Genomic DNA, 26,199 nt, shown 5'->3' on the forward strand with positions numbered 1-26,199 from the left:
CTAGATGATTTTTAAGGTCCCTTGAAAACCAGACCATCCGATCATTCTATGATATCGGCTTAAACAGGAATGTGGCTTTTATTCCAGTAGGATTTATCAGCAGCCAGCATCTCTGTGGAACAGGAGTAATTTTTTTCAATCTTCCTATGATATGGAAACTCAGTGTTGGTCTGAAATGGTCAGGTTGTACCCAAGGCTTCAACATACTGCTAACGGGTGTCTTATTGATACTGTTTCTTACCTAGAGGGGTTTTTCTATTTCAGTCAGCACATCAGACGAAGAGAGGAAAATGGACTGAGGCTCTGAGCATGAACAGCTAGAAAAGCCCACAGTCTTTCAGATTTTCTTTGATTATTATATCTGTGACTGCATCAAAAACAAATCTGACATTCTGGGTGTCCGTGGCACAAGTCAAGTGACAATATATCTCTTTATCTTGTTTCCTTATGTTCAAGTCTAGGAATTGTTTCTTGATGTAGTTTGCAGCATCTTCAAATGTGTTTTGTCCTAGTGGAAAAACCAGCAAAAACAAGAGAAGACACAATTTCAACTGGTACTTCCTAAGAACTGCAAAGAGACAAGAACTTTTTTTTTCTGCCTTTTTTTTTTAATTTTCTACTGGAATTAACTTCATTAGGTGTGAAAATTTTGTATCTAAACTGCCCCCCTAAATCTAAATTCCAACGCCTAACCAGAAGTCCTCATTTCTGAAGCGAAATGCTCCTGAGTAAGCCACTGTGAAACAGTGAAGGACCTTCAAGAGAGAGAAGAAAGTGAGAGAAACAGAAGGAAAACTGAAGGCACACAAATTCAAAGGGATTCAGACAGATAAGAGACAAATTTGGTGGGAAATATAACAATTAAGAGATTAAAGAATTGAAGAAGGAAAAAGGGAAAAAAATCAGGTGCTTTTATATTCAGTCTTAATTTCTTCATGCAGCTTTTCTGCCTTTTGGTAGCACTCCTTTAGAGGAACAGCAGGTGTGGACACTGGTGCCACGGCCTCGCTGTAAGTCTGGAGCAGGGAGCGGCCGCTGAGAGCCTTTGCTGGCTCCCATCCTGTCTGAGCCTCGGGCAAGGGTGAAGTGGTGTAGCTCCACTGAGTCTAGTACATCATGTCTGATTATCCCACTGAGCAATTTTGGGTTGCTGTGTTTATTTCCTGAGAAATGGAGTGATGGAACTGTTTTTCAGGTAGTACACAGAACCCGTCCTCTAATAATATGCTTCATTCTGGACACTCTCTATCATAAATACATTAGGTTAATATTAAAATATGAACAGATTTTGGTTTTTCTCTGGCACTTCCTGACATAGCCTTATATATTCTCTTGCATCAGCTGGGAACATCTAGTGTTATTCTTATTTCCAGTAGACACTACTGTGACATACAAAAAGAGGCAGACTTCTTTAATAGAACAAGTTCTCAAAACAGGGACAAAAACTTGGATTCACTTATGGTGTGTGTGAGTGGTAAGTTACTGCACTGAAATACTGGCTGGGTTCATCACACCACACTTCTGAAACTTCTGGGTTATTCAGCTTCCTCTACCACCAATGGAGAGAAATAAGCATTTCCAGAAAGACGAACCCACCCAAGGGTAAGGAGTAGGTGAGATGAGTTGAATTCTGGCAATGTCTGTCTCACACCATTCTTTTGTGAGAAAGGTTAGATGCTTAGATAAGATGCTGAATATTTAAAGGGTTATATATAGGTGACCTGAGTCAAAGTCTCCATCTTTAATGCATGGCCTGCACTAATCATCTGAATGTATTTTCTTCTGAACACTCCAAACTTACCATTATACTCGGGAAAGCAGATATTCAGGTGAACTTTTGTTATTTTCTCTTGAAAGAGGTCTTTTTTGTTTAGAAACAACACAATTGAAGTGGCTTCAAAGCACTTGTGGTTGCAGATGCTGTCGAACAAATGAAGGCTTTCGTGCATTCTATTCTGTTGAGATGCAAAAGGTAAATATGAGAGACTGACAAATCTCATCTCCATATGTCATTTTTACTGTAATGTTCTTTACTGGAAAGAACCAATACAGTGTAATAGCCTTTAAATGGTTATCAGGGAACAGGAATAGTTCTGATATGCCATCAGAAAGTACATTAAAACTTAGAAGCAAAAAGTGTTGTTTGTTTCTTCTGACTCACCACTTCTTTATCTTCCACCAGAACCATGTCATAGGCACTGAGTGCAGCACAGAATATGATGCAAGTAACTCCCTCAAAGCAGTGAATCCACTTTTTTCTCTCTGATCGCTGTCCACCCACATCAAACATCCTTTGGAGAAAAAATAACATATGTACAATGTAAAGCACTAACTAGTAAGGATGTAGTCATGCTGTAACACACAGAGTCAACTGGAGATGAAGGACAAATATTCAGCTTTTCCAAATATCGATCTGTTTCTATCCCAACAGGTCAAGGAGTCCTCTGTGTTATTCATGGCTTTGTAGTGGGCATAAAACAAAATGTAAAGGCTTAAAAACCTGCATGTAAGAAAAACATTCAGTACTTTCAGGTGGGGCTCTGCATCTCTTTATAAGGTCTCAGTGCAGTACTAAGACTTGCAGACAAGGATTTATTCAGGAGAGAGTTCTGAAACATCGGTAGGAGACCCTCAAATTCGGTGTCATTTGCTACTTCATGGTTTTGCTTGCAGTGAACTGACACATTGATCAATAAGGCTTATGACTGGAAGTGAGTCATGGGTTGACCCACCGGTTATGTGTAACTAGATTTCGCTGTCTGCTCACTGCTCTGGTGTGAGATCACTGAGCTTGCTATACAAACTACAGCACACCTCTGTAGGGAGGTCTCTGCCCTATCAACCTCATTAGTTGTTCTTTAAGCAGCAATTCCTGCTGAGTAGGAATCCCTTCTTTTGTAGTGAGGGAACTGTAGGGGTGCCCTTGTTTGCATTAATTTCCTTCAGACTTTGCCAGGAAGTAGTACTTTTAGGTAGTCATATGAACTTTAGATGGACTCTTTATAAGGGATCCAAAGCCAATTGAGCACACCTAGATGAGATCTAGTTAGGGCCAAACTAGGATGGAGCTGTCATCAAAGCTACCACTGTTCTGCTTAGCCCTAGCTTTCAAAATTCCCACTTATATTTGCAGATACAAAATGTTTTCTGCCTCACTCAGTTCAGAAGAGGGACAAGTGTTTGGTGAATGAGGCATCTGTTCATAGGGATTTTTTTATGCATGTGTGGCTTGTGACCCAAAGCCCAATCAGTACATCAGCCGAAGCTCACTCTGAATGTGGAAGTGTTCCTCTCTTTATAGATGCTTTTATGGTACTTATCAAACTTAGTGCAGAGTCATCAGGATCCTCCAGCTGTTTTGCACTGCTCTGATAATACAAAGTAGCAGTAACTGGCTGGTTAAAATGGATTTATAACTGCTCTGCATCCCTACAGCAGCTCAAATCCCTCAAACTATTTTGTGGTGATTTTACCTCCTATTATTCAACTGTCTGCAACTAGCAATGAATTTACTCACATAACACTACTATAATGCATAGCAGAAAGGGTAAAAATGCTGGGTTTGTGTCTGTGGTGGCATTAGGAACATGCCATGTCTGTTTACAGACACTTGAGTAATAAATTCTCAGTTGTGCTGCATTTCAGTTAGACCTAGATACTAATGCTGGTATTCTAATATCAGAACTGATAACATCCATGTCAAAGAGTGTTTGCATTCTGGTGATTTCTTTCTCCACCCTGAATTTCTTTCTTACATAAACTATGATTGTAACTGAAGGCACTCAAATTTCCATTATACAAAGCTGTCTGGAAATACGTTAACCAGAGAAAAAGAATATGATATCTATGAGATTGTACTACAGAATTCGTGGGTAAGTGCTGAATTTTCACAAGTGACCAGAGTATTAATAGGTGATAATAATTTATTTGTAGGGCATCTACTTCAGAATCTCATCTTGTTGTGTCAAAGCATCTGTGTGGTAGCATAGAGAGCTTGGGGAATCTTTAATTGGTACATGAGGACAAAAAAAGAAGATGAATGAAAAATGTAAAAGTTATAATGCTCATGCTTTATAAATCTGTGTCTCTACAGGCAGTTTCTTGTCTAGACTGCATTCCTCAGTATGCACCCCAGCCTTTAAATTAAGAATTAAGTGGATTTCAGTCCATAGAGAAAAGCATTATAGAACACTGAAACTATCATAATTCATTCAAATCCATTTTCATGTGGAATTGGATGTTTTTAACTGGTTCACCAAGCATAACAAAATCTTGAGTAAATGTATAAAATATTTCAGTCAAATTTCTCAGAGGCATTATTTTCAAAAATTTTTTCTGAGCATTTTGCTTTTCATCTTAAATGAGCATGAAGGCATGCAGGATAATGCTGAAATTTCCTATGGGACAGAATTTTTTTTTTTTTCCAAGTGTAGGGCATTGCAGTGCTAAGAGCAGTTATTTCCATTCTCAAAAGAAGAGTGGAAGGTTGAGAGTGCATGCAAATTGATATTCATCAAATGTTTTTGCATGCCGTTAAGGACATTTAGGCAGGCAAATTTCATAAATGTCACAATTATTCAAATGGGAGGATACAACCAATGCTTTTTAGACACTTACATATGTAAAAATGTCCTCTGAGAACCTGATATTCTGAGACCTCTGTATAATGGTTCATTATATGCTCAAAGTTGGAGTACTGATAGTAAAATATCTTCTCTTTTTATTGTGTCAAAATGCTAAATAAGATTGGATTCAAGGATATCACAATGGGATTACCTGCATTATAATAGGTCAATGCCTTTGAAAGAAAATGCTTAAGAAAGATAAAACCCAAGAAAACTGTCAAATATGGCTTTCATACCTGAAGTTCAAATCCTTGAAAGAAAACTGAGTCTCTATAATCCCAGTTGTCTGCACTCGGGAGTGCAGAACATCTTGCTCACTGGGCACATAGTCTGACATTGCCAACCTGTCCAAATCATTGAGGTAACTAAGGAGAGTGAAAAAGAAATGGAGGCTGGTGAAATCAAAAGGTGAAAAGTACATTACACAATCACTTCATATTGAGCCACTTTTAAATATGTAATGTAAATTACACATTTAAATACAGTGCTACTGCGTTTTATACAACTCAGCTCCACAGTCCAGAGCTTTCCTTTTTTTTTTCCTTGCATGTAGAAGTGTAATTTAGTTGTACATAATAAATATCTTCCTGAGAATTTCTGTTCAGGACAATCCTTATTTTCCTCAGGGGTGCCAAAAAACCACCTTGTCAGGTAAGGGGGTTTGGCCATTTTGTCTCAGCAAGTGGGGATTTCCGCCACAAGGGAAGAACCACAAGCATCTTTCAGAAGCAGATGCATTAGGAATCACCACAGCATCTCAGACTGCTGGCAATAGTATCTTCCTACCTAAATGAAAGAGAGAGCATAATATTTTGGAAGAATTAACTTTTAGGGGCTATTTTCCCTGTAGACCTCTCAGTTTACAAGTGGAAGGTATGCGGTAATTTAAAAAAAAATAAATTTTGTAATCAAAACCAAAAGCTTCAATGTAGCTGAGGATCCCCTGAGTTAGTATTCTGATAACCCCCTGGAAAGGTATGGATTACTTACCTTTATTTCTGGCATACAGAGATAAAATCTGCACAAAATGAGAATCCAAACCAGATCTTCAATTCTGCTCTTGTCCTACCACCAACCCTTCTCCTGTGTCTTCTAGGAGCACAAAGCTTTCTATAAATGGCTGGACAGGGCCTGTGAATTCTACTGGCTGGTCTAGGAATCTCTGGAGAGGTTATGAATTGCCAAAGAAAGAGGTGATGACTGGGTAACTTCCTACCTTTTAACTGCTAATATTCAAAGAAAAGACAAAGCCAAAAGCAAGAAACCACATATAGCAGTTGAAACATTTTCAAGCTTTTTGGTGTCCCAGTTGGCACCATTCCATTTGCAGCCTCGTGTCTCTGACAAAGCAAACACTGTCTCTCTAAAGTTTATTAGGATTCAGGCCACCTTTTTTCCCTCTCTACACTGTCTGCCCAGCATCAAGTTCTACTGTTCAGTTTAACCAGAAGCTTCCAAAACAAACCTCACAGCTCCTCATCCTTGTCTGCAATATTTAACAAATCTGTAAAATAATAATAATTAAAAAATAGAATAAAATTGAATAAAATTAAATAAAATAAAAAAATTAAAAAGCTAGAATCTTTCATTTGGATGTTTCCAAGTAATGCTTCCAAATGGGATTTTCTCATTTTAAGTTGAATAGACTGTATCCACTCAGCAAAGAGTGCTGATCTGAGTAATTCAATGTTTGTCCATTATTTGAGGCCAGGAAACAATGTGGTTGTTTGTTTGTTTTTTTTTAAAGGCAATATATCTCTGTTTCTCTGAGCAGGGCCTGAGGCAAACTCATCTCAGCTCACCCTTGTGGAAGGAAGCAACAAAAAGTATTTTGTTATTTACAAAGTATGTAAGCACTAAACCAAACACTTTTATGTAAAATTGCTTAAAAAGTTCTGATAGTTCTTAGTTCACAAATGCCTAAATTCAATTCAGGACAGACAATTGTAATTGCATACAAAATTAGACCAAGTTAATTATCTAGCTAATGGAGCAAGAGAGGGAACTTCAGACTCCCCCTAAAGCTGTAGGCAGCCTCAAGGGGAGACTCTGCAGACCAGCTCTTCACTGGCAAAGGAGGGAGTGGAAATTATTAGGTCAATCCAAATGCTGATCTTTCCTTGGCTTGAATTAGGAGACATGAGTCCTACTCTGAGAGGCAAAGGACTGAGTAAGCAAGATACACCATGTACTACTGGTAGCTATACAATGACATTTAAGGTCACAATATATAATCTTTCTATTGCCCTTTCCTTACTCATCACTCCATATTAAAACAGAATTAATTCCAGGTGAGTCTAAGGAAGAAATTCCAGACAAATTTAGTATAGAGGGAGTTTTTCTATTATTCAGAAGATCTCATTTTTTTTCCCAATTAAAACACACAAAGGAAAGGCAGTGATCAAACTTCATTAGCATGAATTAATAATGAAAAGTCTTAGAGAAGATAACCTCAGAAAGTCAGAGTTTGCACAATATAAATCAATATTCTTTGTAGGAGCTGATTCATGGGAGCTGAGGACCAGGGTTTTGGTTTTAAAAGAAATTGAACTGCAGCATTAGATGGTTAATTGACCGTAGCTGGCTTTGAACTGATCATTAGAAGCACAGCAGCAAGGGCAAATATTAAGTTGATTTTAAAGGTTCAGAGCCAAAGGCTAGATTTTAGAAGCATCAGGTGCCATAAGATGAAGACAGAGGATTAGCAGGATTTTCAGAAGTGTTCAAGTAGATGAAAAACTTATCACTTTAACTTTTAATGTAACTCTAGCAATAAATAATGATTACAGACACAGTCTGTATTAACTTACTTAAATACTGAAACTCATTGCAAGTTAAAAAATGACAGAGAACATAACACTGAGAAGGAATTAGTTTAGACTCTCCTGTCTTCTTTTCAGAAAACAAAACCTAATCTGGCAGGTATAGTGTTAGCTGGTAAACAGGTGATTTTTTTTTTTTTTTAATGTAAAGAGGTGTTTTTCCTTTTAATTTTGATGGTTTGTTATAGGGTTTTAGTGCTGAGAACTGCAGTGGGGCCTGTCAGAAAGCGTATGTTAAGAAAAAAAGATTGCCCTATTGCTATAGGAATACAAGGCTGCCATAAAACACTGTCAAATAAAGCATAAATAAATACAGGCAGTATTTTCTTTGTTTAGGAATCTTGCATTCTTCATTCTTGTTTGGAAGATATAAACAGATAAAGAATTTTTAATATTTTCATGGTATATCCGCTGTACTATCTACAAGTACTGAGCTGTGACTGCCCCCAGGTTGCCTGGCTCCCAGCCCAGCCTCCAGCCATGCCTTTCCCTGCTGAGTAGAAGGGACACCCAACACCTTGGAAGGCTTCACTCTGCGGATGCCCTCAGCCTGCAGGAGGAGCTGCAGGAGCAGGGAAGCCTCCAAGCACAGATGGAAGATGGACCTCAGCTGGAACAACCCTCTGCCCCAGGTCCAGAGTCAGACTTGCACACCTTGGGAAAACTCTGACCCAGGTGACACCTCCCTTCATGGTCTTGTATGAGCTGAGCGAGAAGACAGCAGAGCAGGACTGTAGCCTGAAAGAACAGCTATAGAAGCAGCCAAGCCAGGGAGTCATGAAAAGTCTACACCCACTGAGTCCAGCTAAGGTAAGAGATGTGCCCCAGCTCAACAGTGACCCTTCATGGGGTCAGAGCTGAGCATCCTTAGTCCCCTGCTTATCTGTCTGCCACCTCCCAGGACAGAAAGGAAGCTGAAGCAGTCAGGTTAGAGAGTGGCTGCAGCACCACTGACTCAGCTGGATGCTGATATTGTAATGGCCCAGGGAACACCTATCCATGCAGCTGGATTAGTTTAGAGGAAAATTTTTACAGTTTTCTCCAGGCTTACATTAAGCAGCTTGAAATGTGTACAAAGTACAACTCTAGGTAGAACATAAGCCATTTCAATTCACCCTTTCCCCCATTTTGTCAATCTTAGAATTAGCCAGAGAGAGAACAGACCCTTTTTTTTTTTATGGTTTAAACAAACACAGAAGCAAGTTGTTCCTTAATTTCACTTGTTTCCTTCAGTTAAACATTTCTAATATGTCATGAACATTAGCAAAAAACCCTCATTCTTTTTCTGGTTAACGAACAACAATTTCCATTTGCTGCACATGAGGGGTAGTTCTTCTCTCAAGCCTTCCTAGCTGTCCATGCAGCAGTAGCCAGCTGCTCAGCAGCTGCTGTCACCTACTAGGCTGCCGAGTCACTGAGCTGGTACTCTGCTGCCCTGGCGAAGCAGGCCTGGGTCCCACCGTCACGCCACAGCTGTTTGATGAGCTCAACCAATTCAGAAGACATGTTGCCATCCTCCAGAGTTGTTGCCATGGCACACAGCTTCCTTTCATCTTCCTAAAGAGAAATTTCAGTAAATATTGTGCAAGCGCGCTGTGCCCCTCCACCTCCCTGAAGACGTGCTTGGTTTATAATGAGTTGCAGGGGAAAAATTTCTCATTTTCACTTTTTTTTCCAGGTAGCTGTTCTCGCCCGTGTGTGTGTAAACATCCTTTTACAAGCTCACTTCCCTTTAGCTAGTGCCAAGGTTAGACTTAAATAATGATACACAGAGTTTCCATCTTTTTTTTTTTGTTTCGTTTTGTTCATACAAGGTCTCTGTTTCATCTTGGCACAAGTATTCACAAAAAGTCAAATTTGGAAGTAAGGTTTTTATTGTAAGAGAGAGTACTAGGGTATCAAAAATTAAATTAGAAAGGATATTTAAAGTTAACTATATCTAAGCAGAAATCTATAGATAAATGTATTTTTGAATGTATTTGAAAGAAAAAAATTCTAGCTTTAGGCCACAGTGAGAAATGTGGCAAAATGAATATAACTAGTGAATGGATTTCCTATATGTTCTTTTATGTGGGGAAGAAGAAACCTGCACCAGAACAAAATCCCAAATATTTTAGATATATCATTCTATATTTTCTTCCTTTTGTAGTCAAATCAAAAATACTTCCAGTAGTCTATTACATTAAAAATATTTCTTTTCAGTAGTTAACAGCTTAGGGATGCACTGTGAATAAAGAGCATGATTAAAATAGAGTCATTTGATACACTGCCACAGCAGGGGATAATTATAAAATATAATTCCTTCCTAGTTGTATAAGTAGACAACTGAAGTGACTCTCAGTCAATAGTTGCAACAGTATAAATGGATTCTGATAGACACTGTTTTGGCAGGGAGTATGTTTTATTCAAAAATAGAAAATATCTTCACAATAATTTATTTTAGGAATGTGCTATATCTTTATCTCTCTCAATAGAAAGTGAAGTTTATGGAAACTTCATAGAAGTCAGAAACAAATATGAAACACTGCACGTTTTCTGAAATTTTGGAGAAATTGAGTTAGCATGGGGAAAAAAAAAAAAAGGGAAATTACCACTAGAAAATTGCCCTTATTGGAAAAAGGAAGGTGGGCAGCTCTATAACTGCTCTTCTGCATTAAACCCCACCATCTCTTTTTACACCCTCATGCTCTCATGCAGTGCTGGGATCAGCAGAACTGGGTCACACTTTCTCTTGTGTGCCCTGCATTTGTCTCCAGGGTTCAACTTCAAGATATGAGTTTGAATGTTCTCTCCTTCATGACATATCATGTAATGATTACAGTTATCCACCTACTAGGTTGGATTTGTTGGTTGAATGGCCTCTATCAAGAAGCTTTGAGCTCAGAGCCTCCTGGTGTGGGGTAAATGTTCATTGATTATTATGCAAAAGGTGGCAAATGTGGATTTTGGTGCTTACATAATGAAGGAAGATTAAGCAGCAGATTGAGCTTATCATAAACCTGATTTATACAATGTTTTGTTTCTCACTGTCATTTGCACAGACTTCAGATGATTTTCATATTAAAAATAGATTGGAATGAGCCTTTAGAAAGAAAAAACTACCTCCCTTCCCAGAACAGATGTTCTCTAAATTAAGTTCCGAGGCCCTTTAAGGACCAGTAAGAGATATTTGCAGGCAGACCTGGAACATGGGTAAACCCATTCCTTTCAAGACCAAGATAATCCCAGTCCTTGGACTAGACAACTTTAGGCAGTTAAATATGGTCCAGGACAGAAAAAAAGCAAAGTACAACTGAAATCAAAGCTTATCTCAAAACAGCTCAAGTTTACCAATGGTTTATGATTTTATGTGAAAGGGAAGCTTATTTTTTGGGGATTCTTGGAAAAAAGGGAAAGGTTTAGTGGCAATTCAAATAAATGTGACCAAAATTTCTATTTTCTTTAAAACTCACATCCAGATTGTTCTTACATATTTTGGAGGGGAAAGAAGACAGGCACTGCAAATATTTTATACAGTTGTATTCAACCATGTTCCTGGAGGCCTATTCTGCAATGACAATAAGAGTGTGCTGACTGTGCTATAAATGATAAACTTACAAAAACTGTGTTTTCTGCATTTGACTATATATAATGCTAAGAAATGAACTGGGCTATTTAAGAAAAATTTTCAATTCCCAGTTTTCCAGGCTGTGAAATCCCTTGAAAAGAATGTCTATGAAACTGGCATAGAGTGAACATGTATAAATATCTCAGAAAATTTGGCAGGGCTGAGAAAAGAGACTGAAACTAGGACACAGGAAGAATATATTTTAATTACAGGTGGTAAAGAGAGTCTGGACCACGGGCTAAGATATCATGGGCTAAGCCAAGACCTGTGGCTAGGTGCTGCAAGGTCCAGTTGTCTTAGGCCATGTAGTTTGGTTGACAAGTCCTTATGCAGTACAGCAAGTTAACATTGTCCTATTTTCTGTGTGCTGCCTTTGGGCTTTGTTATGCTTGTTTGAATGACTTGCATTCATGGAAAACATTTAATTTCTATTTTTGTCAAATGCCTGTGTGAGCTTTAGTAACCTCTCAAGCTTTTGTTTATCATTTTTTAGGTCAAAGTACCACATGTCACTATAATGAAATGTAGATTTTGGAACAAGAAAAGCTCTTTCAGATAAGCAGATGTTATTCCCTCCTAGATAAACCTCTAGGGATTAGGCAGAATTTGCCAAAACTGGAATCAACTGCTATTCTGACAGGCCTTTGAGAAACTCTCAGCAAGATCTGAATTACAGGCAATAGACTAAATCATTGCACAGAGAAGAAAAGTTTTTCCTCCATTTCTGTCCCTGAAAATTCAATGTGATTGACAAGAGACAGTAGGCCTCCTTGTTATGGCTTTGCCTCTATGTCCCTGTGCAGAGGATTGACAACTGTGCCAGGAAAGTCAGACTCCACCTCCCCATGGTGCCAGCAGGCTAGTACTGCATCCATAAAACAGGGAGGTCTCTACTCCAGGAGCAATGCCAAACTGAAAGGCTCCCAACAAGTCTACATGACCCTTCCTTACATGGCTGAACCCCAAAGTTTGTTCATAAGAGGGAAATATTTTTTTTACGTTTCCCAATAGCAATAAATGACTAAGCAGCTAAGAAAAGGTTCTGTTGGGTTTAGTGTTGTTTTGGTTTTTTTTTAATTGTGTCTTTGCAAGTTGATAATTTCTTTTGTAACAAGCAAAATGGCAATTTAGGCAAAGGTTAGACCTTTGGGCATCAGTCTTGAGAAAACAAAAATACATCTTGTCACATGTAACTCAAGCAGTACCTGGTTTCCACTGCCATAAAGAAAATACTGGACCCTCTTTGTTCTACTAGTCTCTACTATTATACTATGAAAAAAAGGTGTTTCAATGTCTATTTCAAGATAAATATTATCATACTCACAGTTCTAGCAGGGTTTTCATAACTGATTCCTAACTTAGTCATTGCTTTCACAATAGACAGGATAGACTGCACGGTGTTACTGTAAACGATACGTCTGAACTCCATGCGTTCCTCGAAGGTGAAACCATCTTTATGGATGATCCTGGTGTAAAAAAAAAAAAAAAAAAGCTTTACGGGATGCATTCAAAAGAAAAAAGAAAGGAATGAAAAATCAGATCAGATGCTTTTGTGGTCAGCAGAAAAAAGAACTTAATCCATTTGATCCTTGGAAAAACAGTTATCAATGGTTGATCTGCCTATTCTGCTAGCACAGGGAAACAGCAATTTCTCCATCTCTGTGAGGTTAAATCTGTGAACCCAGTCTAACTGAACAGGTTCTGTTTTTTCACCTTGTGCATCAAGCAAAATTATCTCTCATAACCATCCCCATCTTTTTAGGGCCTTGTGGCATATCTATATTTTGAGCATCCGTAGATATTGCGCAAAGCCCAGTGGACGGATATAACTTCGATTGAAATCTTCAGACTGAAAAAAATGAGGTTTATTAATGAGAATATTATATTAGTAGGAGTAAAATTTCCATGATTTTGGTGAAAATTTTATTTTCAGCAAAAATTTTTTTTTGTATCAGCCTTCTTTGGAAAATATTAGGTTTCACTGAAAAAAAACCACACCAAAACTGAAATTGGGTTTTTTTTAACTGAAAAAAATTCCTTAAAAAGAAGTCATTGGTTGTGACAGAAAGATGACATTTTATATGAAAAATGATAATTTTTTGAACAGTTTACTGTAAAATAATTCTTATTTGTGATCAAGTTGACAGCACAGGGCTTTAAATATAACTTTCATCTTTGCACTGTTCTGCCCCCTCCTCCATGCTGTTAAGGCTTATCAGCCTTCTTAAAGTGCTCAGTTCAGAGGAATGTTTAATCTGCTCCTATTTGGGGAAGCTTTGAGCACAATACACTTCAATGGTTTGCTGAATGGGGAGGGTCTCCTGAATAGAACTCAAACCAGAAATAAGTTTATCCACCATTTAACTGGAGAAAAAGGATTAGCAAAGTATTTGATGGATGGTTCTGAATCTGTCTTATTACAAAATGAGCTACTTGAATAATAGAAAATTGTTCTTATGACACAATATTTTTTATTTAACTCTTTAAAATGCATTGGTGAAGATATTAAATAGGTAGGGGAACTTAAATTCAGGCTAGTATTACTGCTTTTGTAAAACAGTTTCCTTGATTTTTACACAGGAAGAGATTGGTGCTTACAAAGTGACTTTTTATTTATTGTGCAATTGAACAATAACTTGATTTGAATGATGTTTCTTTGCATTTTATTCATATAAGCATAAACATTGTAATAAGTTATTAGCTAGATAGCTTATATTACAAATACCAAATGCAGCAACTTATATGCATATTTAGATACTTACTTCATTTGCTTTACAATAGTGCTCTTCCCTGATTCTCCAGCACCTGCAGAAGGGGAACGTTGAGAAGATGTGATTGATAGATGAATAAGAAGCAAGTACTAAAAATAACTTTCTGTAACACAGAATTTTCTATCTATGAAGAAATGTACAGATGTTTTAGATTCCCATTGTACTAACTATAAACCCTCTCTAGTGTCCAACTGGATTTAAAAACAACAAAATCTTGGTACAAATATTAATTGTGGAAAGGAAAGGGACACTTAAAAGCAAAAGAAAGTTCAGTCAGTTAAGAGAAAAATGTAGACTTTTTAATTAGCAAGGAAGTGAAATATGGCTCATATTTTGATTTCATCTCTGGCTGATGGGCAGGAAGACATGAACAAGCTACAGCTTCTGATAGTGTCCTATTCATTGCTTGATTTGTAGCTGCTGATTTAATGTGCATTATGACCTTTTATAAGCCAAACCAGCAAGCCCCATGCCCTTTAGCCAGCCTCTCTGAGAAACTGGAAAAGCAGAATGTGGAGACTTGCATGTGGTCAAGCTCATGATGCAAAGGCAGCACATGAGCACAAGACTTGACCCTGGTGTCCTGTCAGTTCCTCTGCCCCGTGGTGTTCTGCCATGCAGTAGTGTGGCTGGGAGTGGGAAACCTGCAGAGCAGCACAACAGTCCCAGCTTGGGAATGATTCTACAGGGAAACTCCACAGCTGTCAGGGAGGTACAGGCATCTGCTTGCACAGCCAGTTGCAGAACTAGGGCATAGGTTTGACCAGATTATGTACAATTAATTTGCCTTCTTATCTCATGGCAAGTAAACACAATGTAAACTGTGTCCATTGGAAATCAACATGAGTGACTATCAGCTTTGGTCAATGACAGTGATGAGGGTTGGCAAGAGCTGCCCAACAAAAGATGGATTTTGAAAGTATCTAAAGAGAGGATTCAACTTTGAATGTGAATCCATGGGACAGGATTCATCACTGTTTTTCTCTTTGTAGATTATTACTTGCCTCACAGGATGGTGTCAAATACTTCTGACAAAAGAGAAAATCTGGGGCATAGGTTTTTTAACCAAGGGCTTCTCAGTGAACAGAACAAGCCAATTACAGACTTTCCAAACACATTTTGTAAAGCTAATAACATTCAAATGGCAAGGATTAATTTACTCAAATGAATCACAAAAGATAGCAAACCACATGCAATGCATTTTCTGAAACCCATGGTGGGAAGGGTAGAAATGCAGGAGAAAAACAAGCCCATGCAAAACGGGCTGATGCTGCCATCTGCCACAGTTTGGAAAAAATGCAAATTCACTGTAGATCATTTATTATTCTTTCCGTGCTCTTCTGAAGAACTAGGTAAAGCCCTGTCAGCAAGGTGGTATTTGCTACACTTTTTGTAGGGAAGAGAGGAGGCTGTGCTGAGAATTCATACATTCACCTCACGGAAAGATGCCAGGAATCATAACATAGAAATGAACCTGTCTTCCAGATCTGAAAGAAAAGTTAAAATAGAGTGGGAGGTGTAATTTATATATTTTGGATGCATTTGTCTGCCTCTGCTCGTCTTTATTTTATGATCCAATAATGCCTTTATCTAAACAACAGATGACTTTCAGACTTTGGCTTCGCTCTGGAGTGTCATGTTAACTGTAGCTGCATTGGGTCCAACAGGAGTTGGGTCAGGAACAAGTTACTTTGCACCTGCTTCCTTTATTCCTTCCCCTTCCCAGGCAGCCTCTTCCTCTGGCCAGTCCCCAGAGTGGGAGAACAGGGACAGACCTGCATTTCAACCCACTGCAGTAGCCTTGTTCTTGCAGAAACAATGAGAATAGTGCATAACAAAATACTTTATGTGACTATGCAGGGAACTGAAGGCACCTTCTTTAAGCCCAGATTTTCTAAATAAAAGATGAGAACTCAGGCCAAACCTAGTCTTGTCCTGGAGCTCAGAAAGTTTAAATGTCATAGCCCATATTTTACATTTCACATATTTAAACTCTACCTTTTTCAAATTTCCCTCTCATTTTTGTCACTATTTCCTTGACATGGATCAATGCCCAGAAAATACAGGCACAAAAGTCTCAGTCAAAGCCTGAAACTCTGAGACTGTTCCTGGGAGCTGAAATGCATCCCCACTGCCAGTAAGGTTGACCCTTCTTCCCAGAGATCACATTCACTGTGTCACAGGCAATGCCATATCCACCTTCAGTGAGTGCTGTACATGCAGAACTTTGGCTAGCTGTAACCTGCATCTCTTCTTCCTTTGGGTATTCCAGAGCTGCATCCCAACAAGTCCCAAATCCATTACGGTTCTGGGCACCCTGGGGCTGAACAGGAGACTCAAGAAGAAGTGCCATGTAGCATGGCTGCAAAGAAGCTGTCCCCCAGCAGCTTGCCACAAATTTCCCTGCTGCTCTGGGATTGCTCAACCTCTTCTCTGCAGGTCACCAAGGCATTAAATCAGAGCAGAAATAGAGAAAAAACTGGAAGTGCCTTGAAAATGAGTGAGAATCTCTCAAATTCAAAACAGAACAGAACCCAGGCCCTCAGCTGTAACTTGACATTACTGTTTTTCTAAACAGAATTTGTTAGAATGGCTGTGGAGAGTAGAAACTCCTTTCTGGGCTGGCATCTGCTGAGACATTGGAGAAAGTTTTTTTTATATATTAAGGTGCTTTTTTGACTCTGATCAAGAGCTATTATCTCTTTACAATTATTAACTATCTGGAAGGAAAGGTTTAGTTTAGGAAAGTTTCCATATTTAAAGGCAAGGAAATAAAAAAAACCTTATAGAATCCTCTGTTTGAAACCTGTCAGAAAAAACATTGACAATGACATAAACAAGCAAAAAGCAGGAAAAGAAAATATTGAAATTAAAATCAGAAAATGTTTCACACATCTGCATGAGCCTTGTCTGTGCTATTCAGAGCTCTGGACATTGTGAACCAGACTGGAAATCCTATCTTCCTGGTCCTCTTACCAGACTCAACAAACTTACTCCACAAGAGAAAGAAACTAGAGGAAAAATCTAGGCCCTAACTGTCTTGAGAGAATGAAGTCCTTAAACGCTGATCCACCACCTAAATAAGAAAATCAGTGCATTCCCATCAATAGGATTATTGTATTGTCTTTGTGCTGTTTCCAGTTCAGGTGTTAATAACAGGAACTTAAGCTTCAGTACCACACTAACTGATCCATTTAACTGGTTTTGAATACCTAAACTATAAATCCCTACACTACTAATTACTAGAGACCTTTTATAGTCAGTGGAGAAAAATATTTGCTACTAAAACAAACAGCTTCAATTTTTGTTCCCCTGAAGCAACTGTTTAAACTAAATTGTATGAGGTTAGCCCTAAAGAGAGTAAAGTGAGCTGAGGATGACCAGGTCTATTTAGGGTGAGTTTTGTGCTGACACTGAAAACTGTAGATAATGAGGACATGGAGTAATACTTAGAAAATAAATAACTTGAAAGCTTTAATGGTTATTTAAACTGAATCTAAGTTCTTATTCCTGTGAAACATCACTGTGAGCATCAGCTATTTTGGCCATATTTGAAATGAACACTGTACTTTGCACACCAATAAATTGCAAACTAGCATCCTGCAAAGCACATAAACTGCATGTGATGGGGCAGGCCAGATAGGGCCCTGATACAAAAGAAATAAAAGTTTCACCTTGGAATTTGTTCCAGACTCATAAAACAACCTGATTTTTTGGAAGTATAGATATAAAGACCAGATTTGTTGGGGGATGGGACAGCTTTGACAGCATGGGAACACTTCACATAAAGGTCTTAACCCTCTTGGCTCATAGGCAACTTGTGAGGAATGTCAGAATTGACATAATTCTCCTCCTCCCCCAGTTTATTTGGGCATGTCATATAAACTACAGATCACCTCAGCCAGATAATGTGTTTGCCCTGGTCAAAGAACTTAACATAAACAAATGTAGTGTCTTTGTTTTCTGAATATAATTTCTTTTTTACTAAGGGACCCATTGGAGGACACAGAGGTACCACACTAGATATTAATAATCATCTCATGAATTGGTCAGTACACGTTGGGTTTTTTTACATTTTATATGTAAGCACAAAATGGTCACACTGAAAAACTTATGATATACATAGCAATTTTTTTTCTGAGTGTTTTCTACCAATCTACCTATTGCAAAAAGAAACAATGGTGGCAGCTGCTCTGCAGTACAGAGGCAACATAAGGTCTGACTGAACAGAAACCTAGGATTAGGGTAGGACTTGGCCGGCTTGAATAGACCTGCCCTTGATTTATGAAGTCCAAAATTTGTATCATTTCTGAGATCACCTCAGAGGTATGGAAAGATAACAGGTACAAATCCGAACACAGTAGATTTAGTCCTCTCCTATCCGGCCATTTCACACCGTCCCTCTGGAAGGGGATACATGGTGCCCCTTATACACACTGTTTCAGCATCTGTGGTTTCAGGTGTTCAAGAGACACTTTCACTCTGGCAGTGCAATAGGCTCCAAACAGACTCACAGTTAATTCACCTCTTGCTTTTTTAAGAACAAGAAAATTTAATCTGCTAAGCCCATAATATTTTTTTTTTCTCTCTTCAACATGTTTTTTACCAAGACCTTATGATCTGTTGTAACAGGAGGAAATTCTTATCATGTATGACACAAGTAAAGGAAGATATTGTAGAAATCTATAAAGAAAATATTTCAGATCCTAATCATCATCTTCTCTTATGAAAAGAGTGCTTGTATAGTTAAGGAAACTGAAATATGTTCACATTTGAAATGAATTAAAAAGAAGTCTTTTTCACGTAGCTTGCAATGAATCTCAAAGTATTTTACTGAAGGTATCTCGAGATTGATATTAATAGTGTCAGAAAAAGACTGATTATATACATTAGGAAACATTTAAATCTACAGTCCTTAACACTAAATACATACTTAAGTTCAGCAGGGGCAGGGGGGGTCGGTAGTTTAGTTTGTGTCCTGATGTAAAACAGCCTTCACTAATACAGTGAAGGCATAAAAAGCTTGAAGATCAAACTGCTTAACTTATAAATTCCTCTTTATCTGGAAAATTCTTCTTTATCCTATACATTCCTCTTAAAGGATTTCTTACATCTTCCTCATGGATAAGGTTGGATAAGGTCAGAGACAGGATGCTAAAGTAGATGGACCCCGGTTCTAACTTGAAGTCCCAATTCCTTTTTTAACAATACATTAAAATTATTTAAACTTTATGAAAATTTAAATGAAAATATTGTTCTGGGGCTTTTTTTGACCAACTTGAGCTTGCCTCAATAGGGACAATATTTTGTATAAATGTGGCACAGAAAATCTTTTCATTCTCTGCTGGACTGAAAAGCTTTGTAAACTGCAATCTGAATCCTGATGGTACATAAAGTGTCTCAAATTGCTACTTTAATATTATTATCTGAAAAATCTGCACGATTTTCTCTTGTTTGTTTTTGAATAATAATAGATTCTCAACAAGTATAAATAGACTTTTTGCATAAGATACAAAACAACAAAGTCGATTTACTTTATCTAAGGGATCTAGTTACATCTGAATAAATGCCAGTTTAAAAGCATTTGTAAGCACTGAGATTACAATGAAGGAAAAATGAGAAACAGTTCAATGATCAAAGGCTGTTTTTCTATTCATTGGGAGAAACCAATGTAAACTCTTATAATAGGTATCATACTGTTAGAAGAAAAATATTAAGACAGTGGAAGTGTTATCATGCTCTTGGATATTCATGCATAGTACTAAGGTAGAGAAGATACGAGAATAAAGACGTATAAAGAAAAATATTTTTTTTCTTTTGCCATTAGAGCCTCTGGCTGCTAATAAATTGATCATAGTGTGAATTAGAAGTAGTAGCTTATGAAAATGTTAATCTGTATTCATCTCAATACTTTTCATTCCACTCTCCACAATATCATTTTTATACATCAAAAAAAACATTCTAAATCACTTTCTGCTTCTGCAAAAAACGAAGTGCAACACTTTGGAAAATAAACAATATCAACCTTGTGACACTTATGGATTGTAACCAGTTATCTTACTTAATCCTCCTGCAAATGAATGCTTATGGATCCATGGGAAAAAAAAAAATCTGTGCTATGTTATTTGTAAGCAAGAATCATAACATTTACTCTAACTGTATGTTTTCACTTAAAAATTTTCAAAGTCAAACATTTAAAATTGAATACATACAGTGACATGGCCATTTCCAGCCTATTCCTTGTGACTTCATGAGTGGCCACAACCAGAAAACATTTCATACACATGTTATAGAATTGTCTTCTTCAATTAAAATAGTGAGGGGTGGGAAATTCACTGTATTGAAATATAATTCCAGAGCTAAACAACCCCTCAATGGAAAAGAATCATTTATTCTATTTACCCAACAGTAGTAGTTTGACTGTCCTGGCTTCCCTCTCTGCATCGGCTTGGAGTTTCTTTTCCAGTTCTCTGGATCTCCTAGCTGACTCCTTGCTCTCTGAACTGGCTCCGCTGCCCATCTTGAGGTGTTAAAAATCTTGTTTGTCCAGTTGATATAATTCCTATCAGAGAGGTTGCTTTAATTCAGAAGGACAACAACCTGAGCTTAAAGGGAATTTAAAAATCCCATTCAACCTCTGTGGTCAGCCTTCAAATCAAATGGTCCTTTTTCACCTGTCACATGACTTGGAGGTGCCACAGTCGAGGATTTACATAGGGACACAAAAATGTGGTGTAATGATGTCATAGAATTAAAGTTATCCATTCAAGATCAAACCATGGTCTCTTTTTGTTCGCAGAGGTTCCAGTTTCACAGGTTTCAAGGAAATGTGCAGAATGTCTTGAAACAATAAAATTGGGAATGACTATGATCATGGTAAAATTTTCAGCTCCTGAATCAGTATGTATGCCCTGAAGCAAAAAAAAAACCAAAACCAAAAAACAACAAAAAACCTTTAGATATCTTTGAAGCATTTACATATTTTTTTCATCTTTCTTAGTAGTCATAGCTCTAAATATATGTATTCTTTATTTACAAATGACAGAATTTGAATTTACGTGGTCAAGACATTTTTATTTTGATCTATTGACTAGCATGCAGAATATTTGATGCATTTTCATACTATGTAATGGTAAAGAACACTTTAATTTGTAACATTGGAGTATTTTTGTGCAGCCATTCCTTAATTAATGCCATATCTTTTCTATTTTTCTTAATTATTTTATTAGCAGTTATCAGTTTTGGCTGAAATCACCGCACCTCTTCTTATATAAGAGAGGACATAGGTCAGATTCTCCCCTCTGGCATGATAATTTCATCTTAATTTCTTCATAATGCAACAGTATTATAGAAGCATTTTATAAAATATGATGGAAATATTACTGGACATGTGATGTTAGCAGTGTATTGAGAAAATATATCTACTGTAATAGTGTGGTAGTGGAAAAAATGGAATTACTGTTAGGATTAAAAGATACAAAATACAATAATACACCAAGGTGCAAGAATATAATTCTTTCTAGTATCACACTTATTCACTTTACAAAGTATTTCAGTTTTACAAAAATAGAAACATGAAATTATATTACACTTCTGCAATTATTCACTAGTACTAATCAATAACACACTGACTTTACAGTATGTAAGCATATGAGATTCAGCATGAAAATTATGTTAAAGGGCAAAATAAGCATGAAGGTGATTTTCAGTTATGTTAGAAGGTTTTTTAAGTCTCCTTGCACTGATTTGCCAGAAATGAACAATCGTCACTTGTTAACAGCTGAATTTTTGCATATATTTACAATGCAAGAAAATTCTCTGTTTTGTTAAGCTTATATTTCTACTTTGTTTATTCTTTAAAATAAACCATCATATCAGCCATAGTAACAACTAATTTGTTTAAAAAATTAAAATAAGCAGCTTTGGAAGTATGATATCAGTGTCAGGTGTTTATCAGAACTGTAGCAAGTACAATGTTCCTATGGATTTCAGGAGGGGTAGAAAAGTAAGCCTGTTTGAGCATTTCTGAAAACTTACAAAATTAAAAATTAACTGTTATAGTCACAAATCATGGAGATGAACATCATCTCCAGATTAAAGGCCCAAATCACTACTGAAATGTTCCAGGCATTTACTAGAATAACTGTTCATTTTACACTTAATTTTTACAGTATCAAACTGGAACAGAGTCATGGTAAATTATTCAGTTCTATGGATAGAAAATGGGTGTAAATAAATGATCATTTACATCATTTTTCCTGGAAGGAAAGCAATGGAAAATTATTGTGTGTCCCATAATATAGGTTTCCTAAAATTCTCTGTCGTTATTATGACTACATACAGGAACTGGCTTTAAATAATTAGATCTCTGAATCAAGCAGGCTATAAAGACAATGCATATAAATAAAGACAAAGCTAAGTATTTCACAAATATGCAGCATCTAAAACATTTTATTCATTTGATTTCGTCAGTTCTCTCTTCAAACTCTTTATAGGTTGCTGAAAAAAATCCACAGCAATCTGTTCTCCGAAGAGTAAACAGGATTCCCTTCTGAGCTGGACATCCTCCTCCTCCTCCTTTTCCTCCTCCTCCTCCTCATCATCACTAACTATGTTTTGCTTTAGAAAATTTTTGCTGATGATTAAGCCAGAAGTAATAGACTGCTTACAGGGTTGATTCTAAAATGTTTAGCGATATCTTTTCTCTGCTTCTTCTGGGTGCAATAATAAAATCATGGTCTCTCCTGCCTTCTTTTCTATCATATCAACCACATTTATTTGATATGGAATTCTTTGATAATAAGTCTGGAAAATGCTCCTTTGAAATCATGCTTCGTAAGGAGTATTAGTTTTGTGGTTGGAGTTGTTTCTGGTGATGCACTCTAGGTGGTGCTGATAATATAGAGTGTACACTAAAGTATTCTGTAGCTGTAAGCTCCAAGAGACTGACTGAAAGGCTGTTTCAAGTGATCTGTTCAGAAGTAATGGATTGGGAATTCTGAATCCGAGTTCCAAATTTTTATTTTGGAACTTATATTAAAGATGTACTGGTTTGGGATTTTCTTTTTTTTTTTTCCCCAAATAATTTAGATTGCCCTGTTAATATAGCTCTTGATTAACTTATGTTTTCATTTTCAGTCTCTTCTGAAAGTACTAAACTCCTCCCAGTCAAAGAAAGAGGAACAGCTTAGGAAATTCACACCTTCTAAGTTTTCTCTCTTACCTTCTTTCTAGGTCTTTGCAATTACAAACTGCTCAGACTGGAATCTGTCAGTCTTTTCCATGTTTCACAATAATGAATGTTTTCCTTTTTTTCTGGTAAAATTTAGAGGAATTACATTGATGAAAAAGAAGGAAGTTTTGGAAAGAATAGATTTCTCTAAATTTAGAAACTTTCAATGCAAATACTTCAGTATGCTCCTAAATAAAGGAAGCTTGAAAAATCTTCAGTACAATGCCTTTTACAATCAAAGGAAACCCTTCAGCTCTTTCGGTTGGCTACTGAATTTCTTACTGGGCAGCTCCCAATTGCACTGTTATACACTGACAATATTTTAGTGGGGAAAACCCTTGTACCCTTGATATTGAAAAACCCATCTAGACTTTTGTAATTACTAATGTGCAGAGACAGACATTCTAGCTTTCGGGACCTGGTAGGAGCCCTATCTCTGGCGCTCAGCCACAGTCATTGGGTGGAAACGTTTGTGGACCTGAGGTACTACCTCCACAGAGGGCTGTGTTGCACTATGTGATGTTTACAGTCTGGGTTGTCATCTGCCTTGCACAGTGCAGGCACACCCATGCTGCTTGACTGCTCTAAGTGATATGCCAGGTGGATGTTAATTCTTCTGTGAGTTTTACATCTCTCAGACTCACAAGAAGGTGAGATGGGTCTGGAAGAAGCCCCATAATTCAGCAATGAGAAACTTTAGCTTTGAACTTATTTCTGCTTTGAACTGAGGGTTGGACTAGAGACCTCAGGAGGTCCCTTTAGCCAAAATAGTTCTATTATTTTGTTAGAGAAATTTCAACTAGTCTTACCTTTATTTAATCATCTGGTCTATGAATTACTAAAGCTTCAAGGAGTTTGACACGACACCCTGAAATACCTCTTTCTTATGGAGTCTGTACCTTTTAATATAAAATCATTTCAGTGAAAGACCACTTGCCTGTGTGTCTGAAGAAGGGGAGATTAGGAAAAGACAAGCCATCCTTGCTAGTGAATGGTATATCTCAGGTTTCACCTGACTTTGATGTCACTGCACTCTATTTTGACTCCTCTAGCAGAGGCATGTGATGTATGTAAGGACCTCCACCCCTTTACTGACTGATTAAGACACCTCATCTTACACGTAATACAAATGAACAGAGGGTAGTAGCATGGTAAGATTTAAACACTCATCTCTCCATCAGATCTTGTGGCCAAATTCTTACAGTTAACGTGCCCAAGAAAGTTTTCTTTATATCAGGAAGTAGTATTCCTCGGTAGGAAACTGAGGAATTCCAAGCTCTGACTACCCTTGAGTCAACGAGGTTGAACATGTCACATATGTGCCCTGGCAGAAAGGATGGCAGCAGTACTACAGGGAAAACTAGAGAACCAACAGAACCCGATGCCAGCAACAACATTGGAAGGTCTATTTCCATCATGGGAAGAGAACAATGAATAAGAGAAGCAATTCAGTCTCCTACTGTCATTTCTATAAGCATTTATCATAGCACGGAGCTGGCTTGTAACAGCAGTCTGATGACTGTCACATTTCTTGGTCTGTGGTATCTCAGTGCCATAGTACAGTTGGTGTTGACATTGATACATTTTGCCTTTGGCTTGAGATGTATGGATATGATTCTCAAGAGGAGCTAGATACTTACCTGGGCATATTTTTGTGGTTTCAGGTCACACTCAAACTTCAACAGTTCATACTCAACTTACTACCTGCCATTCAGGTCCTTTTCTGAAAGGCACTTTCTCCTTAGTCGGCTCCCAGCCGGAGTTATTGCATGGAGTTATTCTGTTCCAGATGCAGGAGTTCACATTCATCCTTGAGCTTCATGAGGTCCATCTTGGCCTGTTCCTCTAACTTACTGAGGTCTACCTGAAAGGCACCCCTGTCTTGTAACATACTAACCACTAATCACCACTGTCCACAGTTAATATTGAGTAAATTAAACTAGTGCAGTTCACAAGCACACTTGAAATTCACTTTGGACAATAGCACTATTTGCTATTCGAAAAAAATAACAAGTTACTTCAGTCTTTTTGAGCACAGTTCAAAGCTTATCATAAAAATAGATGAGCATTTAACTCAGAGCAACTCAAGTGTATGATGTGGCAATTCCTTAACATTATTATTATGTACCCATCGAGAAGCCTTTTCTGTATGTACTGTGTGCTTCCACAGTGATTTAAATGTTATATGAAAGATAAACTTCTTGTAGTCCTGGTGTCTGTAGTCATCCTTGTTTACTTCAGATTCCATTTATTGATGAATCCATGAATCCTGCTGTTGTTCCTCTTGCTTCAATGAAAAAAAAATAAAATCATCAGATCTACATGACTCTCCGCATGACTTTTCAGGCATTAAAATAACTCTAACATAGCTGTTTCAGAAGGGTCATATAACTGAACTCGGTGTTCTAGATACTGTCCTGGAAGTTTTCGTGGTGACCTATCACTTGTAGTTTCCACACTATGGAAAAAAGTCCTAATAAAGTAAGAATAACTAAAAAAGTGATAATTGGTAATTAAAAAAAAGTTATTAATATTAGCTAAGACATATATCTATTTATCAATACTTTGTATTTTTCTGCATTTTTTCTTGCTATCTCCACATTTTGAAAAAAGAAGGATATTTTACACGTTTCATATCCATGTTAATGGTATTCCTGTGGAAAAAGAAGATGATTGTGGGAACTTAAATTCTGAGGCTTTGTTTACAAGCAATATTATTCTTGAATTTCAGGTTCCTGTGATTTTCCAACTGAAAACAAAACAAAATATTCTCAAGTTTTTCACGGGGAAGAAAAGATTGTTTCTATGAAAAACATTCAAAAACAAAGAATACACTGCTAGCTAACTTCAGAAGAAAAAAGGAAAACTTGAACCTTAGCTCTATATTAGTAGAGTGATGATACTGTAACATTTGCAAAGCCATATGTTTCTATAAGAAAGGCAAAATAAATTATGTGGTCATTCATTTTTACTGGTTACAGAGGTGAAAAGAAAAGGAAATAGAAGGATAGAAACAACATTACAAATGTTAAAAGAAAATATTTCTTAAATGCCAAAGAGTTGCTGCATTTTCAGTCCTACCAAAGATTTTTTCCTTAAATATTGACATACGCAACATTTCTCTTTCCTTTTTGGGAAAATC

General features: G+C 37.3%; 1 protein-coding gene across 1 annotated transcript; it reads right to left on the reverse strand.

Annotated features, from left to right (window-relative positions):
* Positions 1 to 234: 234 nt before the first annotated feature.
* On the reverse strand, positions 235 to 20,345 carry LOC103760817 (guanine nucleotide-binding protein G(t) subunit alpha-3). Its single transcript, XM_008927355.2, has 8 exons — positions 20,228 to 20,345; positions 13,817 to 13,859; positions 12,379 to 12,520; positions 8,847 to 9,004; positions 4,862 to 4,990; positions 2,162 to 2,291; positions 1,802 to 1,955; positions 235 to 508 (listed from the first exon to the last, which is right to left on the reverse strand). The coding sequence occupies exons 1-8, from the start codon at positions 20,343 to 20,345 to the stop codon at positions 318 to 320; spliced, it is 1,065 nt and encodes a 354-aa protein (XP_008925603.1). The 3' UTR covers positions 235 to 317.
* Between the last annotated feature and the right edge of the window lie 5,854 nt (positions 20,346 to 26,199).

This window comes from Manacus vitellinus, unplaced genomic scaffold (assembly GCF_001715985.3).
Source record: "Manacus vitellinus isolate BGI_N305 unplaced genomic scaffold, ASM171598v3 scaffold_13_pilon, whole genome shotgun sequence".
Classification (NCBI taxonomy): Eukaryota; Metazoa; Chordata; class Aves; order Passeriformes; family Pipridae; genus Manacus; species Manacus vitellinus.

What these genes read in the sequence shown, in the direction of transcription:
- LOC103760817 (XM_008927355.2), bottom strand. Translation starts at nt 20,345, where the DNA reads ATGGGCAGCGGAGCCAGTTCAGAGAGCAAGGAGTCAGCTAGGAGATCC. An exon ending in TTCAAGGATTTGAACTTCAG is followed by an intron (nt 2,292 to 4,861) that starts GTATGAAAGCCA and finishes TTTTCTCCAAAG; the next exon opens with GATGTTTGATGTGGGTGGAC. An exon ending in TGGTGGAAGATAAAGAAGTG is followed by an intron (nt 1,956 to 2,161) that starts GTGAGTCAGAAG and finishes GCATCTCAACAG; the next exon opens with AATAGAATGCACGAAAGCCT.